We start from the raw sequence: 17,168 nt of genomic DNA, 5'->3' as shown, positions 1-17,168 counted from the left end.
AGAACTACTGTGTATGATAATGAATATATTATTAACTCTAATATATGTAGTACTGTGGTAATGGATAATTTTTTTAATTCCAGTATAATTAACATTCAGTGTTCTATTAGTTGCAGGTGTACAATATAGTAATTCAGTAATTCTCTACATTACTCAGTGCTCATCATGATGAGTGTGCTCTTAATCCCCATTACCTATTTCAGCCATCCTCCCCATTCATCTCCCCTCCAAAAAACCATCAGTTTGTTCTCTATAGTTAAGAGTCTGTTTTTTGGTTTGTCTCTTTGTTTTTCCTTTGTTTTGTTTCTTAAATTCCACATATGAGTGAAATCATATGGTATTTGTCTTTCTCTGACTGACATTTCACTTAGCATTATAGTCTCTAGATCAGACATGTCATTGCAAACAGCAAGATTTCATTCTTTTTAAGACTGAATAACATTCCAACATGTGTGTAGATAGATAGATAGATAGATAGATAGATAGATAGATATATCACATCTTCTTTATCCATTCATTTATCGATGGATGGACAGTTTGTGCTTCCATAATAGAGGTATTGTAAATAATGTTGTAATAAACATAGGGGTGCATATATCTTTTCAAGTTAGTATTTTTATATTCTTTGGGTAAATACCCAGTAGTGGGATTACTGGATCATCTAGTAATTCTATTTGTAATTTTTTGAGGAACCTCTATACTGTTTTCCACAGTGGCTGCATCAGTTTGCATTCCCACCAAGAGTGCACGAGGGTTCCTTTTTCTCCACATCTTTGCCAACACTTGTTATTTCTTGTGTTTTGATTTTAGCCATTCTGATAGATGTGAGGCGATATCTCACTGTGGATTTGATTTGTATTTCCCTGATGATGAGTGATGTTGAGCATCTTTCCATGTTGTCTGTTGGCCATCTGGATGTCTTCTTTTCAGAAATGTCTGTTTGTGTCTTCTGCCTATGTTTTAATTGGATTGTTGTGTTTTGTGGTGTGTGTGTGTGTGTGTGTGTGTGTGTGTGTGTGTGTTGAATTATATAAGTTTTTTATATATTTTGGATACTAACCCTTTATTGGATATGTCATTTGCAAATATCTTCTCCCATTCAGTAGGTTGTCTTTCAGGGTTTTTTTTTATTTCCTTTACTGTGCAGAAGCTTTTTATTTTGATGTAGTCCCAATAGTTTATTTTTGCTTTCCCTCAGGAGACATATATAGAAAAATGTTGCTATGGCCAATGTCAAAGAAATTAGTAATGGGTAGTTTTCTTAAGACCTTACATACATTATCTCATTTGACCCCCATGCTAACCTTGAACCTTAAAATGTTGAATGGCATGCTTACAATTAAGATCACATTGTGGTTACATGAGTCTGTCTCACTCTACGCTCCTGCTTTTTCTTTTTCTTTTTCTTTTTAATAAATAAATCCACAATGAGAGGTCCCCTGCCATCATCATATAACCTCCTGTTCTTGATGCTATAACCAACTGAGAATGAGAAGCTCATCTTCTCCTGTTCTGTATATTATAATTATAACCACTTATATTTAAGTAGTGGTCTGTTCATTCATAAGTTTATTTCACATCCTTGAAATAATCATGTAAGTTAGGTAAGACCAAAAAATGTAGCTTTTATTTTCACCCAAGAAGAAAAACAATCTCAGGGAAATGATTTGTTTGAACTCGACAGTGAATTAACAAAGAGCCAGAATCAGAACTAGGGTTTAGAGTTTCAGATGTACCATGATCATCTGCTACTTGCCAAACCAAATGTATAGAATTTGATATATTAATAGACTCTACATAAATAAAGTTGACAATGAAACAGACAACAGAAGTACAGTCTTTTTCCATCTGCCTGACATTTTATAATTCTTCATTGTGAAACAGGCTTTAGGAATATCAGCCTATCCATTTGTGAGAGCCTGTCTCTTCCATGTATCTGAGACTATAATGGCTGTTTTAGTTCTCCTAGGCCAGAAATCTCTAGAAAAGACCATGAAATGAGAGTGATAAGAAACACACACACACATACCCATCCACTTTGACTCTACAAGTTAGAAATATTAAGGAGGTTTGAAGTACGTGGACAAGCTCCAAGACTGGCACATCTTTGGTGAGGAAAAAATTTTAATTAGGACTGCTTTCCATTTTAAATACAATAGAGTATATTGTTAGTATTAATAATATCATTCATATTTTGGTATCATATTTTATAAATTCACATTTTTTCAAAGATATGCATTTCTTAGTTAAGTTTATTGTACTTATTTCTAATGGAAAATCACCTTAACTTAAATGGACATCAGTAAGAAACCGGAATCACTTAATAAAGTTGCCTTCTAATAGGATTTGCAGGAATCCCTGTACATACTCACCTACATTCTCTATTTCCACATCTGGGAACATTACTGAGTATGTTTTGTAATCTTTGTATGGTGCAAATACCTATTTTTTCCAAAGTGTACATCCAAAGTTATTATCACTGGGAGGTGGTGACACATTGTTTACCCATCAGTAAGATTTTCACTTTGAGTTTTTCTTATGGTGGTGATGAATTGCCAATCTTTCAAAAATCTTTTTTATTTAGTTCTGGTCCCATCGGTGAGAGTAATAGAACCAGAAGACTCACCTATGACAATAAAATGGTTTTTCCCGGTAAAGACCTGTCCGGATCTGATCAGAATCTAACCAAAACTCACCAAGGGGTACCTCTTTACCACCCTGTTTAAATGAGTTGAGCCAACTGCTTTCAGTAATGAAATTATTCCTTGGCAAGTTGTGTGGTACACCAGCCTTTTAGACCCTCTGACCTAACTTCTTTTAGGAGGAAAAGTAGGTTGAACTCTCATCCTGGTCACTAATATTGGCTGCATATGTGTCTTCTCTCTTGAAACAGCTCAATGGTTATTCGGGACTTAACCTTACGCAGCGCCGCCAGCTTTGGCTCCTTCCACCTGATCCGTCTGCTTTACGATGAGTATATGTTCTACTTAGTAGAACATCGTGTTGCTCAGGCAACGGGAGAGACACCCATAGCGGTCATGGGCGAGGTAAGAGAAGCCAAAAGAGCTGTGACTCACGGGGCTTTGAAAAAAGAACCTGAATTTCATTTTAATTTAAATATATTGTTTATTGATTAAAGCAATGGTTCCTAACCAATGAAGACCCTGATGGGCTGTGGAGTTACTACAGGGGGTCCCTAAATCCCTCTGCTTATATGTATTCTCTTAATTAAAATATTCTAAAATTATAAATTACATCATGTGAAAATTCTTGGCATGTTCCAATATATTATAAAGGTGTCTACTTGAAAGAAAAGTTTGAGCATCCCCAGACTGGAAAAACCCTTATTGAACGGAAAGTAAGAAAGACTATGTCGCTGATAAGGCGAAGGGCCAGGACTACAGAGGAGAGAGTTAAATACGTATTTTTATAGACTCTTTGTCCAAGTGCCCAGGACCAAAAGAAATGATTCTATTTCAGAAGGATAGTAACAATGGTGATGGTGCCGAGAGCTAACGTTTCGGGGGCACTTACTATGTGCCAGGCACAGCTCGAAGCCCTTTCTATGTAACAAAGCACTGGACGCTTTCTGAGACAGGTACAACTCTACCCTGTTTTACAGATGAATATCTGAGGTTGATGTAGAAAGCTGAGGACACAGATGAAATGTTTACATAGCTCTGACGGTTGGTAGGGACCTGTTTCAAATACTCAGACTCTGATTCTCAAATCAGGCTTCTCATTGCTGAAGATATGAAGAAGAAAACATTCTCGTCACAATTTTTAGATAGAAAATAAAACTGTCTTGTTTTCAATGCGTGTCAGAAAGCTAACACTCTGACGTAAATTTACACAAGGAGTGGTTAATATGATGAGGAATAGATGCAGATGCCCAAGTGAATCCTCTGCAGCTCATCTTGTTGTCCTGAATTGGGGGTCATTCATGATCTTGCTAGATTATACCAAATCAGGCAATATTACAAATTACCCAAAGCAGTAAAGAAGACAGGTTCATTTTGAAGCTGTGGGTATGTGCTTATTTAAATGTAAAAAGTCAAAGTAAATATTAGATGCTTTTCCTAGTTTAATAAATATGATAATAAAGGTATAAATTAAAAATATTAAAATACCTCAAGCAGCTTTATGAGTATTCTAATATAAAGAAAATCCACGTCAAACTTCTTCAGTAGGTTGGGCAAAAGATTCCTTTTTCCCTCTTTTTTAAAATCCCTCGCTGTGTGCTGATCTGTTTGTGTTTGTCTGACGTTCCTTACTAGTGATTGTGCTTGAATCATGCCAGTTATATATACATGTATTATATGTGCAAGATGAAGCAAGGATCACTGTAGCTTTTAGACAATAGGCAGGACCGAAACAATCTGGACTTTTCTTAGATTTGACCTTCCTTTAGTGCCTCTTGCAGTGGTTGTCTTACCAATGCCTGGCTGCAAAATGCCCAGTTGGCATGTAGATTAAGTACTGCAATACTGCAAAACTTCTCAAGTCAGGACTCCCAACTTCTGAAACAGACATGCCTTTTGGTATATTTAACCCATTTGCCAAGCACCTCGTACATTCTGGGACGTCTTTAACAAGATCATCAGCATAATGATAACAGGGATTCTAATGAACACCATGTGGCTAATCCTGATGTGTGGTCATGGCTTCCCTTGCATCTTGAGGGAACAGAGGCAGAGGGCAGGAGCCAGTCACACAGCATGAGGGTTCAGCAAGCCCCTCATATGCTGGTGTGGACAGTGCTGGCTCACCAGGGTTAAGATGGTCTCATATAGTCAATACTGCCGATTAACCATGCCCATAGGCATTCTTTTGTTTTGTATTTGTTTTTTAAAGATTTTATTTATTTGACAGAGACACAGTGGGAGAGGGAACACAAGCAGGGGGAGTGGGAGAGGGAGAAGCAGGCCTCCCACAGAGCAAGGAGCCCGACTCGGGGCCCGATCCCAAGACCCTAGGATCACGACTTGAGCCAAAGGCAGACACTCAATGACTGAGCCACCCAGGCATCCCTGTATTTTTTTTTTTTTTTTTTACTTTATGTAGACAATGTATATGAGTAGGACACATTCCCATGGGGGTAAAGATATGATAGAAATAAAATCTAGATCAGAAAATAGGTATAAAATACCTTCTGTAAGATTAAAGATCTAAGCATGCCTCTTGATTTCTTTGCTTACTCTCTCCTTACCCAATTTATAGGGCAATCCTTTGAGCTGTCTCTACTCATCGATTATGCAGCCCATGCCAATCAAGGCTAATTTTATAGGTTTGTTCTCCCCATCAACAACGTTGATGGCCTCATATATCTGTTGGCCATTGTAGACCTGGAGGTGGTGGTCATATTATCGTATCTAAAATTTCTTGATTCTTGGGAAAAGGAAATTCAGGAAAACAGAAGGCTGTTTTCTCATGTGTTGCTCCCGTGTTATCCTACACGTACCCTAGAAATCAGATTGGAGGTAAGAAAGGCTTTTGCATTTTGAGGCTCCGTTGCCTCCACCCCTTAGGTGATCCCGCCCTTCCAAACACCAAGTCCAGAAGTGCCCGTGCACATGGTGGAGCGACCGCTCAGGCCCAAATCCACTGAAATCTGTAAAAGTCATCATTACCCTCAGTTGGAGCAACTGGTTTTCAATCATCAGTAACAATAGCAAACAAACACAATAATAGTTCTCACTCTTTATTGAGAGCTTGTTATATTCATTAAGTATGAAATCAAACTCTTGATCTGTCTACTAATGGCTCTTTCTCAGTAAACGGTACCACAATTATCTCTGTTGGTCGTCCTGGGCACATGAGCATCATCTTTTACATGTCTTTCTGTCTTGACCCCGATGTCCCCCCAATTACTAAGTCTGCTCGTTCCCAAACCTCCCAGAGTGCAGTCAGTATCATCTTATGAAAGTGCAGAGTTGGTTATGTTATCTCTACTTAAAAACCCATCCGTGATATTCTCTCCTGTTGGTGAAGGAACAAAATTCTTTCTTTGGTACATGAGGTCACGCTCCATCTGGCCCCGCCCCTCACATTAACCTCAGCCTCCGTCTTCCTATTCCATTTGCTGCAATCACAGTGGTCTTTTCTCTGTTCTTATTCACCAAGCTTTGCTTATCATTGGACCACTGTGTAAATGGTTGTTTCTAGCAGGAACTTTTCTGCCCAACTCCCTTTGCTCATTCTAACTCCTACTTCACGTCTTAAATATCAGCTCCTCAGGGGGCCCCAGTTCCTCCAGACTACCTTAGATACATCCACATTCTCTCTGATCTGCACTTTTACTTTTCATTCTAGAACCTGCACTATACTAATCATGTGGTTCTTTGTATGATACGTATAAGTAAAGATTTAATGCCCTGGAAATAATAGAGGACTTCGAGTCAGGAGAATTCAATTCTCCTGATAGTTCTGTCATTTATAGCGGTATAATCTTGTTCACTGATGTTGAGTCTCAGACTTATCTCTGAAATTAATTTATTCATTTATATAACTGGTATTTCTTACACATCTAATGTAGACCAAATGCTATAATAATTAGGTTAGAGTGATGAACCGAATGGATCTTGACCCTGCATTCAAGAAGCTTGCATTTTAGTAGAGGACTCATATGTACTAAATATTCACATAGCTGTGGAGCTACAAAATCTGAGAAATAGGAATACTCTAAGCATGAGGCCTTAAGCTAGCCTGGGAGGGTCAGGGGAGGTTCCCCCCAGCAGGGATGTTTGAAATGAGATTGAAAGGGCAAAAGGAGTTAATTATATGAATTGTGAGAATTTGGGGGTGAGGGGGGCATGGAGACATGCACGCAGGTCCTGCCTACAATGGAAGGGAGCATGGCCAAGGGGAAGTTTCCATAGAAAATCTGAGGGTCAAGCACCAGAGAGACCAAATACGCACCATCAAATTCAGTAGACAGGGGATAGAAATGGATGAGGAAAGAAAGCCAAAAACTTCAAGTGAAGCCTACATTCACATACCACTCAAGTGCCCGGCACTATTCTGAGTGCTTTATGTATATTAACTTAATAATTCATAACAACCCTATGAATGAATTCTATTATCCCTGTGTAAAATAATATATATTTTTCAGATGATGACATGAGACACAGTGCCATAAAGTAGCTCGCTAAGGTCACACAGCCGCTAAAGTTATGAAATCAGGCTCCAAAACCAAGCAGACTGGCCCCAAAGTTCTTACTGTTAATCCACCATGCTTATCACCGGCTACAGGATGGGGGGCTAGGAGCAAAAACTGTTGGGAAGTCAGACACAAACTTGGCCAGACATTGGTTTTGCCTTATGGGCGCTTTATTTGGGAGAGGTGGCAGACCGCCAACCAGATGCAGAAGCGAGGGGAAAGGTTTTCCTTTTTAAAGTGACTTAGGGACAGTTAGTGTATCTTCATTAATTAGAAATCAACACACAAATTTTAATTTTACTATTGTAAAATTTATATTATTTGAGCAGGCGGGAGAGACCAGTCCATGTTCTACATATAAACACAGTATGCAAGTGTACAAAACTACTATTTTTGCATTCCCTGTTGCACTACAATATCAGTTGTTGGCATGAAGACCACCATGTAACAGCGCCCCCAAAAGAAACAGAAACAGCATCGCACCCCGACACGTTTTCTTCTAAATGTCAGTCGGCTGCCACAGTAATGCTGACTAGTAAGTTATTTAAAGCACATGCAATTTCAGAGTTTCGTGATTATATTTTTTGCCTGGATGATAAAAAGGAAACAGAATTTATTTGCTGCTAAAATTATGCAATTTTTTGAACTTTAATATTATAAATACACCCAAAGACTCTCTGGGAGTGGGGAAATTTTAAGAGTAGGAATAAAACAAACAAGTTGCATCTGTTTGCACACCTGTTAAGTAATAATTTTTAAAAATCAGGGCTTTCTGTGCAGCCCTGACAAGAAAAATTGAGCAGGAAACTATCCTATTATTTGAATTTTATGAATTCAATTTGGAATCTCTTTGGATGTTTATTTCCTTAAAATATACGTAGTCCGTTAATATATTCACTGAGTCTATAAATTTTGATTGCTGCATAAAATGACTTTCTGCAATACATATTTTGTGTTTAACTTATTAAATATATTTAAATTCTCTGCCATAATTTAATTATACTTATTTAATATTACATCTAAGCCATCTATATAACCAATTTTTTTGAAGTAAAAAATAGGAACCAAAAGGTGCTTCAGTTGTCACATATGAATATCAATATAAAAAATATGATGTTTTAGTCACATTTTTTAGGGGAAAAAATGGAAGATCCCTTAAGAATATACCATCAAAAGAAAAGTGTCTTGAATTTATCAAAGTTGATGTCCTCAAAGTAAATGGGGGAAAAAAAAAAGATCTTCAAAACCTAAAAATTGGACCAGAGCAATAATAATTCAAAAGGCAAGCTTTTAGGATAAAAGTTGAGTGAAAAAGTTCCATTTGGTAGAAGTATAATCATGGTAAATAAACCTGGATTCTTAAGGTAAAATCAAACTAATGAAAAATAGGTTTCAGTGAGTACTACTGTAGTGCAACTAGGGAATACACTGAGAATGGACCCGTGGAATAATAGATTTGTTATAGAATATTTTACAACAAATGAATCATATCTCAAGTTAAAATCATCTGCAGAAAAAAGCCATCTTGGAACAGCAATGGCTTAGAAAATATAATGAATACTTGTTGAAAATTATACTATTTATTGTTATAATAAAGCTTATTAATATTTCCTAATATTTTTCAAATTAATTAACATTGAAGGATTGCCTTGTGATAATCACGATACTAGGTGTTTTGCATTCTTAATTAATATTCACTAAAACTTTTCAAAAGATGTGTTAGTGTCCTCATTTCATCCATGAGAAAAACAGATTGAAAATTTCCCCAAAGCCAGAATTAGGAAGCAGTAGAAAGTAGGACGGTGTCGTTCCAAGTTGCCAAATGGGTTCAGTCCACGTTTTAATTTTTCACCGTATAAATTGTTTGTAGACAGATTCAAATAGGGACTTATTTATTTCCGTTTGTACTGTTCAACTCCCCCAAACACACGCACACGCACAATCACACACACACACACACACACCAGATGCCTAGGATGTAAGCTTTCATTATTTTGTTCCAGGGTCTCTTTCCTCAGCGTTACATGATGCTTCCTGATTGTCCTACCACCCTTTCCCTCCCCACTTTTTGTTCCTAGATGTCTAAAATATGCAAACTAACTGGAATATTAGTCTAAGCCAATTGCGATTGGAAAGCTAAATGTGCGGGGAAACAACACCAACAACAAATTACACCCTTTAGCTCCTCCGTATCCACCCACAGACCAGACCTAAGTCAAAATCATAATTTTGGAATTTGTAGTTTGCTTTTAGCTGTAGATCTGCCCTCTATATGAGCACAATTCTGACAACTTGAAAATAAATTCTAAAAGTGACCTCCTGGAGGAGAGACATGGGAGGCCCTTCTTCTATACCTTCGTCCTCCAAGTTCCTAAGAACTGGCTTTGTAGAAACTCTCCCATTTTTCTTCCTCTTCCCTGGTTTGTCTTTCTGTTCCTTTCTCTTGTTGTGTTAGAGAAAAGCACCTATGGACTCAGCTGCCCAGGGCCACAGGCCTCTCCAACTCTGGGATCCCTGCTCATTAGCAAGTTGTCCTTGGTTTCCTTCCTGCTCACTCGGGGCTGGAACCTCTTTTGTTCTTCAGGGACTGGACTTTTGCTTATCACTGTGCTCTAAACACAGTCCTCCTGTAGGTGCTCAAAAAGTACTCATTCCAGAAAGGAAGTACAAAAGAATGATGGAAAGACAGACTACCAATTTGTAGGCCCTCTCATTGGATTTCATGATCGACATACTGGATTCTTTTATCAGGAAAATAAAACTCATAGACCCAGAAGTGCTCCTTCTCCCCAGGATGTGTCTGTCCACATTTCAGAGACCTTCTCTGTGAAGTTGGGCCTTCATAGGTGCTTTCAACGGGAGACTAGTTTTCCTAAAGAGTTTGGAAGTGGGAAGAGTATAAAATAGTTGAAAAATTCTTAACATACTTCAAGAACTAAAATGGTCACTGGACACATCGGGAAAGAAATCTCAGCACACTGTTCTCTTCAGCCAAGTCCACCCCTGGGCTCTTTGCGTAGGAGGGAGCCTGGTATCCCCAGCCGCAGAGCCAGCTAGAAGATTCTGTGGCAGAGATTAAGCATGACAGCGCCCTCTGCTGGCCTCTTCACCACACTGTCATCCCGTGCCCTGGCCAGGTCCAGCCTTGCCATTCTATTTCTGGTAGTTTTGCTCACAAACAGGGGGACCGTGGTGGTTACTTGTCCTTCCATAAAGAAGTAGCTCTTGTTGGAGACCACAGGTTCCTCAATTCCCAGGAGCTGTTTTCTGCTTTTCACCATCGCTGTATAAAATAAATACACTTTCATAAATGTGAGAGATTCTCTATGAGTATGTGGGTCAGGTGTTTTGATACTACAAGCGCTTCAAACCTGATTCACACTACTTGGTCTAAAGAGAACATGTTTCTATACCCCCACCCCCATTGTCGGTCCAGTTAAGTTCTGAAAAAGAGAGACGGTATAATTAAAATCAAGAAGTGCGCCTCTCACATAATAAACCAATGCCAAGATTTCCGCTTAGACAATGAACGTGGCCTTGAATGAAGCCTGTCTTAAGTTAGGTGCTCCAAGGTTCTTTCTTTTTAGCCCGTGGTTTTATTTTCATAAAGGATATGCTGCCAGGCTGAACCCTAACATTTGCAGGGCTTATGGTACCCCATGTCTAAACATTTCAAAAGTGATGAGTCAAGCTATGAGTAAAATCTATTCCATCCACCTAGGTTGATAAATATGTCTTGATCACAACTTAGAAGGCTGGGTTTAAACGTAAAATTCTCAGGCTCCTCCTAGACCCATGCCAGAAAATAATGACATAGACATAGCGAGCTGCTTGCCCAACCCCCCGCCCCAGACCGCTTGTCTTATTCATCACTCCCTGTCCTATGTTGTGAATAGCCCTGAACACCTCAACCCAGTGTTCAGGTTTTGTCCACCCTTGGCAAACCACTGCTCCTCGTTGGCTCTCCCTTCTCTCTTCTGAAGGCGGACTTGGAGAAGAAATCTGCACAGGCCAGGAAGAGGGCTTAGGGAGTTCTGACATTTTAGATATCAAGAATATGGCTTGCAGGGTGGGAGGGACACAGAGGCTCTAAGAAGACACATCCACTTGGCCCAGTGATGTCCTTATCCTGGAGGGAGGGCCACAGCCACAGGGAAACCAGGGCAGGGCTCTCCATAGTGTGGGGCTCAGGACAGAGGCCCTTCTCAGTGTGGCCTGATGGTACTGTTAAATGTTCCTGTTGTTGAAATGACTTTTTCTTTCAAAAGGAACTAAGGCTTAGATTCTTACTTCATTACCTGCCTGCTCACTCATGAGCACTTCTTAAGAGATTTTGAAACAATATAAAGGTAAATGCTTTGCTGTGTTCCCAGGCGGCACAGGGGGACAAAAAAGCCTGAATGCTTAGACGTGTGATGGAAATCCGCGGTCTGTGTGGAGGGCGGCCAACGGCACACGTGGCCATTCCGAAGGAGCGGGACCGTCAGAAGCCGTAGGGCACAATTTGCTTTGGTTTGCAGCAAACTGGCAGAAAGCTCAGCCATCTTAGCAGGCTTTGATAAAACTAGTTGGAAATACATGGGAAAATACACTTACAGAAAGAAAAATCACCAAGGAACACAGGATTTTACCAAATGGAACATTAGCATTCCTTGCAAATTTTATAAAATTGGAAATCACTTCAAAATCAGCAACTGTTTATCCTCAGTTGTGAAACCCTGTACCAAAGCTAAATGCAAAATGCTTTGATTAATTTGGTTCTCATTTGGAAGACATTTCAAGAAAATTAACTAATTCTCTGAAATCCCTTATGATTGAAATTTGAAGACCTTTCTCTCCGCCATCCCAAACATCCAGAATAGTTGCCACTAACTAATCCTTTTGTGATTAAGTTCTACTAACTTCAGTTCATAGAACTGAAATCACAGGAGGCTGCCCAGCTATATAAGATTTGTAAAAATCAGGACTTTACAAAGTGCCAGTTAAGTATCGAATGTTGAAAGATTTGAGTCGGGTCAGCAGGCTCCAAATCTGCATGTGAACCATATTGCTGCTTCTATAGGGAAAGCCCTAAAGCTCTCTGTTCATTCGTTGACTTCTCGGAAGAGCAGAGAGAGAAGCAACTGCTTAGGCTGGGATTTACATGCTGATATTCATCTGAGCTCATCATCTATTTCTCATGCTGTGAACATCCCCATTCTGCCAAACACACACACACAAACACACACACACACACACCATCCATGTTTAGGACAGCCCTTCTCATGGTATTTGCGTGAGTCATAAGTGCCTTGGTCAACACATAACTGACTTCAACTTCAGCCCTAGATTGAGTTCACAGTGTCAGACCCTCATGTCAGGGCCTAAGGAACACTTCCATTCTCAGTCAGCATACCTGGTAGCCCCACTTAGCTAGAGGCATTTTATTTGAAGTCACCATCTTATGGCCTTAGAGTTGCACGGAATTCTAAGGCTCTATCACTAGTATTTGAAAATTGAGTTTTGAAGACAGTAGACCTTGTCTGTTTCATAAAAAGGAAATCTAAGATTAGATGAGCAACATGTCTAGAATCCCATAGTGGATAGCGGTAGAGTTGTGGTTCAAACGCAGGTCATACGCCCCAGATCCTATGTTGTTTGTCCTGCTGCATATTTTCCATTTAATACCTTTGCAACCTGGGCAAGTTATATAAATCCTTGCTTTAGTCTTAGTTTTCTCATCAACAAAATAAGCATGAGGACCATTCCTTCACAAGGCTGTTGTGAGGATAAAATTAGGTGGGTATGCAGTTAGGCATGGTAAGTAAGTGGAAGTAGGTAGAGTGGATGGGCAAACTGGCACATACTAGGTACCTGATTTTTGTTAGTTCCATTTCCTTTCCACAAGGATAGATAGATGATCGATCGATCAACTGATTGGTAGATCTGAAGCTAAGTGTATTACTCAAAAGAGATTATATTTGATTGCCTTCTACTCCAGATTAGATTTTTAGATATTAATTTGGCACCAACAATCCAAGTAACAATGTGTACAATTAGACCATCCTGTTTTTGATATGATGAGCTTAGAAGTTGAAATTCATAAAACAGATAACATAAAGGCATGTGAAGGCTTTAATAAAACTATATTGCAAGGGGGAAAAATAGCCTGTAGACAGTTTTTGAATGTTGAGTCCAATGATTCATGGAATTACAAAGAATCCAACAGCATTCTTTGGGATGGAGCCCAAGTGGTAATCAGAGACAAACTAATTCAATGCTTTGTAAAACACGGCCAACAAAATAGAATGCAGAAATAAGTCAATTAGAAAAAAAATGGCAATATTAGGGAAGAAGTATAAACAGAATTAGACAATCATAGCTAGACTTGTATCGAATTTTAACTCGTAGGAATGACTAGTAGGAAAGGTCTTGTGACATGGGGAGAAAGCATTATATATACCATTCCTATATATGTGCAGTTTATTCACGTTAAAGAGTAAAAGTAGGTCCCAAAGAGACATCGTATTCCAACTATGAGATAGATACCACTTCAGAAAAATTTTACAGTTATCTGTTCTTAGTGCCTTTGACAGCTTAAAGATCTTCTTTCCTAGAGCAAACGATTCATTGACAGAAACTGAAAAAATGTACACACATACACACATACATAATTTCTTCCTGACATGCGTATATCAAAAGTTACCATTGCTGGCAGGACTGGTCTGCAGTATGAGATCAGAGTATCACTTTATTCTGAATCTATGTAAAGACTACTCCTAGGAGTAGTTGAGGCCCCCACATGAGTGGTCTTTTCTAGTTAAAACTTCCAACTGTTTGGCCTGTCAGCCGCTAATGACCATAGCCCCCAGGTCAGCAGGAACGCCATGGTAAAGTTTACATATTTTCATATGCTGCCCGGGGTCTCTGCCTTCAGCTAAGCACCTGCCACCACCTTGGCATCTGGCTCTGGCTGCCACTGTCTATACACCATAGATCCTACAGAACCATCAGGTAGTGCTGATACAAGAGGGCTTTCTTAGGGCTTCGGGGTTGCTTGTGGTGCCGCTGGGTGGCACGAGTTAATCCTCATGAAATTGTCCAAAGACCAGTATATACCCTATTTCCTAGTGTCTAACTTTAACATTAGACTTAGTCCTCCATTTGGACTTGAGGTTTAGGGCTGTTCTGGCCCCACTACCCAGTAGCTTTTGGTTTCCTCAATTTCAATGTCCATTTTTGTCTGGAATGACTTCCATGTACATGTCATTCACAACTTTCAGCTCTGCGATCCTGGTAAACTTTTTGTATCCATGTAGGATTTCAACAGGCTTAGAACTTGAAATGCATGCTGTAAAAACCTTTCAGACTGGTAGAAAGCTGTACATAAAATTTGAAGTCTGTAAATGAAAAGTGCAGCACAAATGCAGATTTGAGTAATTGCAACAGGACCATAAAGACTACAGTAGTTACTGTCTGACCCTTGGCTGGAAAAAAAATTTGCCAACCTCTGTTCTAGACCATACACAGTCCTATTTTGATGCCACCAGGGATGTCAGCTAGGCATTTTTGTGTGTGGTAGCTTAGTGAACATGGTGATTCTAGACTTGGACAGCTAATATCTCAATGAGCACATAGAATGTGGGTTCATACGTACGTGTGCATACGTGATTGTATCTGTCCACCTGTAAATCTTAAGAGGCACTGACAGATCTTCTAGTAGGACACAGGTTCTAGAGGGGGTGTCTACCTGGCTGCCCAAGATGATGTGGTTATGACGACTCCCTAATGTTTTCTCCCCAGGATGGGGTAAACTCGTCCAGCCGGGAAAGTATCCCCAAGGGTGCAGTCTTCATCCCAGCCCCTGAACGCTTTCCTTCTGTCCCTGACTCCTGTCCCCAGCCTCTGCATTGTGGGCCCCCACGGATTCCTGCCTGTGTGCTGTCTGCACCCTGACTTCCTCTGCATGGTCCCAGTTCCCAAGGATTGGAGTACAAGCCTTGCCTCACTCCCTGTGAAAAGTTCGCTGCTGCTGGATCTAGCGTGCAGTGGTCTCTTGGGGGCACCTGTGGTGTGCATCTCCCGAGCAGCGCCCTGTTCCTTTCCTGGAGCCAGTGCTTAAAGGTGGGTGGGAGACCTGGCAGGCTCGTAAGGAGCTGCTGCTCAGCTGCTTGGCCACATGTCAGCGTCACACCGGGGCTCTCTCAAGGGTCCTGCCTGTTGCTGTGTATGCAGTACTGTCCAGTTGCCCACTTGCACTTCCCAGCCATTACTGGTCTCCTTGTGAGGTTGTGGTCTCCCACCCTCCCGCCACATTTGAGGGTCTGCTTTTGTCCGGGAGGGTGCACATCATTAAGACCCTTGTTGGGACCTGGAGGAAATGGTTTCTGGGAAACGAGGTGTTTCTTCCTGAAACAGCAGATATGCTTCCTCTGTGTTCCATTTTGTTTCTATTCAGAACATCCCCGATTTATCTGCAGAATACTGATTCCCACCTACATCAAAAGGCCATATGCTTTCTAACCCCAGAGCACATTTTGAATCCCTTAATTTATATTCTTTCCTCCATGTATGGAACATACATCCTCTCTGTCTCTCCCTTTCTGTCTGTCTGTCTGTCTCTCTCCCTCCCCACCCCCTCTCTTTCCCTCCCCCACCTTAAATTCCTTAAGTGAGGGTAAGGATATCTGGTCTCAAATCTCCCACCACCACATTTCCTACAAATGTTAGACAAATCAATTCATTGTTTTTAATAGCCTGAAGATTAAATCTCAGCTCTCTACCTTGCCAAATTCTTAAGTTTTTCTGAGGCTGAAATGAGGAAGCAAATTCATTCATCTGCTATGCAGTCAGCCTTTACTATCTGTCAGGTGCTGTAGTAGACTCTGGGATACATTTATGAGGAGGACAAACAAGTCCTCCGCCCCCCCACGGCCCTGGCATTAGGCTTGGGAAGTCAGATGTTAGAAGAGGAAACAAAGTTACGTGTTGGATGTGGTGGCAAATGCTTTGAGGGACATGAATAAGCCTGACAGGGAAGTAGATGCTCAGATAGGGCTGTCAGGAAAAGCCATTCTGAGGAAGTGATACTTGAGGTCGTAATATTTGAAAGAAAGCCTCACATACATGGAACCGTGAAAGTCCTTTATAAGCTCTAAGATGTCCTCTCAACAAACAGCTGTCCCTCCAGGCCCCAGGGGCGGTGGGGGGTGGGGGCAGGGCAAGCGAAGTTAGTCAGTTTCCGCGGTTGCCGGAGCTACAACTTTACAGTTATCTCTGTACTTTATCCTGAGCCTCCGTTTTGCTCATCCAGATGGTTGGTCTCTTCCTTCTCTTTTGTGTGTTTTGTGCTGGCCTAGTCTTGGCGCTTGTCATCTGGCCCCAGTCCATGACACGGTCTTCCTTATGCCTGCTCCCCATCTTTTCTGCCACCGTTCCTGCCCTTCCCTCTTGCTGCTCCCCTCCAAAACCCCCGCCATTGACTTACCTTTCTCATATGCCCATGCTTCCAAAACCTTCTCAAAGCTAGCCTCCTTTTTTGCTAAACTACCTGTCCTTCGTAATATAAGCAACTTCTGCTACTCATCTCCAGAAACGGAATATTTCCAAATTGACTGGAACTGACTGGCACAGTGGTTGGCATATAGTAAGCTCCCAATAAATGTTGGTTGAACAATGAGGGAATGAACGGACTCTCCTAATCTTAGCCTACCTATGGGAGTAAAGTGGTTTTTCCTTAATCACATGTGTATTCTTTCCTCACATGTGAAATGCACATAAAAGCCTTCAACTTCTGCTATGTAGGATATCAGAATCTTCCCTTATTCACAAGATTTTTATTTTAAATCTACTCTTTATTTGCTGTACACATGCAGCTTTGTTATCGATCCCAGAGACACTTAGAGACATTGAGAGTGTCTCTGAGATTAACCCGTACTGTGTCCAGCATAGTGCATAGCCACAAGCACAAAGCATGGAGTATGCAAATGTTTATTTACTCACAATAATAGCAGTCACTGATATGTTGATC

General features: G+C 40.5%; 1 protein-coding gene across 15 annotated transcripts in view; it reads left to right on the top strand.

Moving 5' to 3' along the window:
- The window catches only part of RFX3 (regulatory factor X3), a 280,896-nt gene that overhangs the window by 250,531 nt on the left and 13,197 nt on the right, over positions 1–17,168 (top strand). For all 15 annotated transcript variants that reach the window (XM_025891586.2, XM_073878138.1, XM_073878140.1 and 12 more), the window contains one exon: positions 2,894–3,047. In XM_025891586.2, coding sequence (XP_025747371.1) covers positions 2,894–3,047 — 154 coding nt within the window. The remainder of the gene's footprint in view (positions 1–2,893; positions 3,048–17,168) is intronic.

The sequence above is a fragment of the Callorhinus ursinus genome, unplaced genomic scaffold (assembly GCF_003265705.2).
Source record: "Callorhinus ursinus isolate GAN/ISIS: 27379988/994484 unplaced genomic scaffold, GSC_fseal_2.0 scaffold28, whole genome shotgun sequence".
Lineage (NCBI taxonomy): Eukaryota > Metazoa > Chordata > Mammalia > Carnivora > Otariidae > Callorhinus > Callorhinus ursinus.
This window is presented reverse-complemented; position numbering and strand designations above follow the sequence as displayed.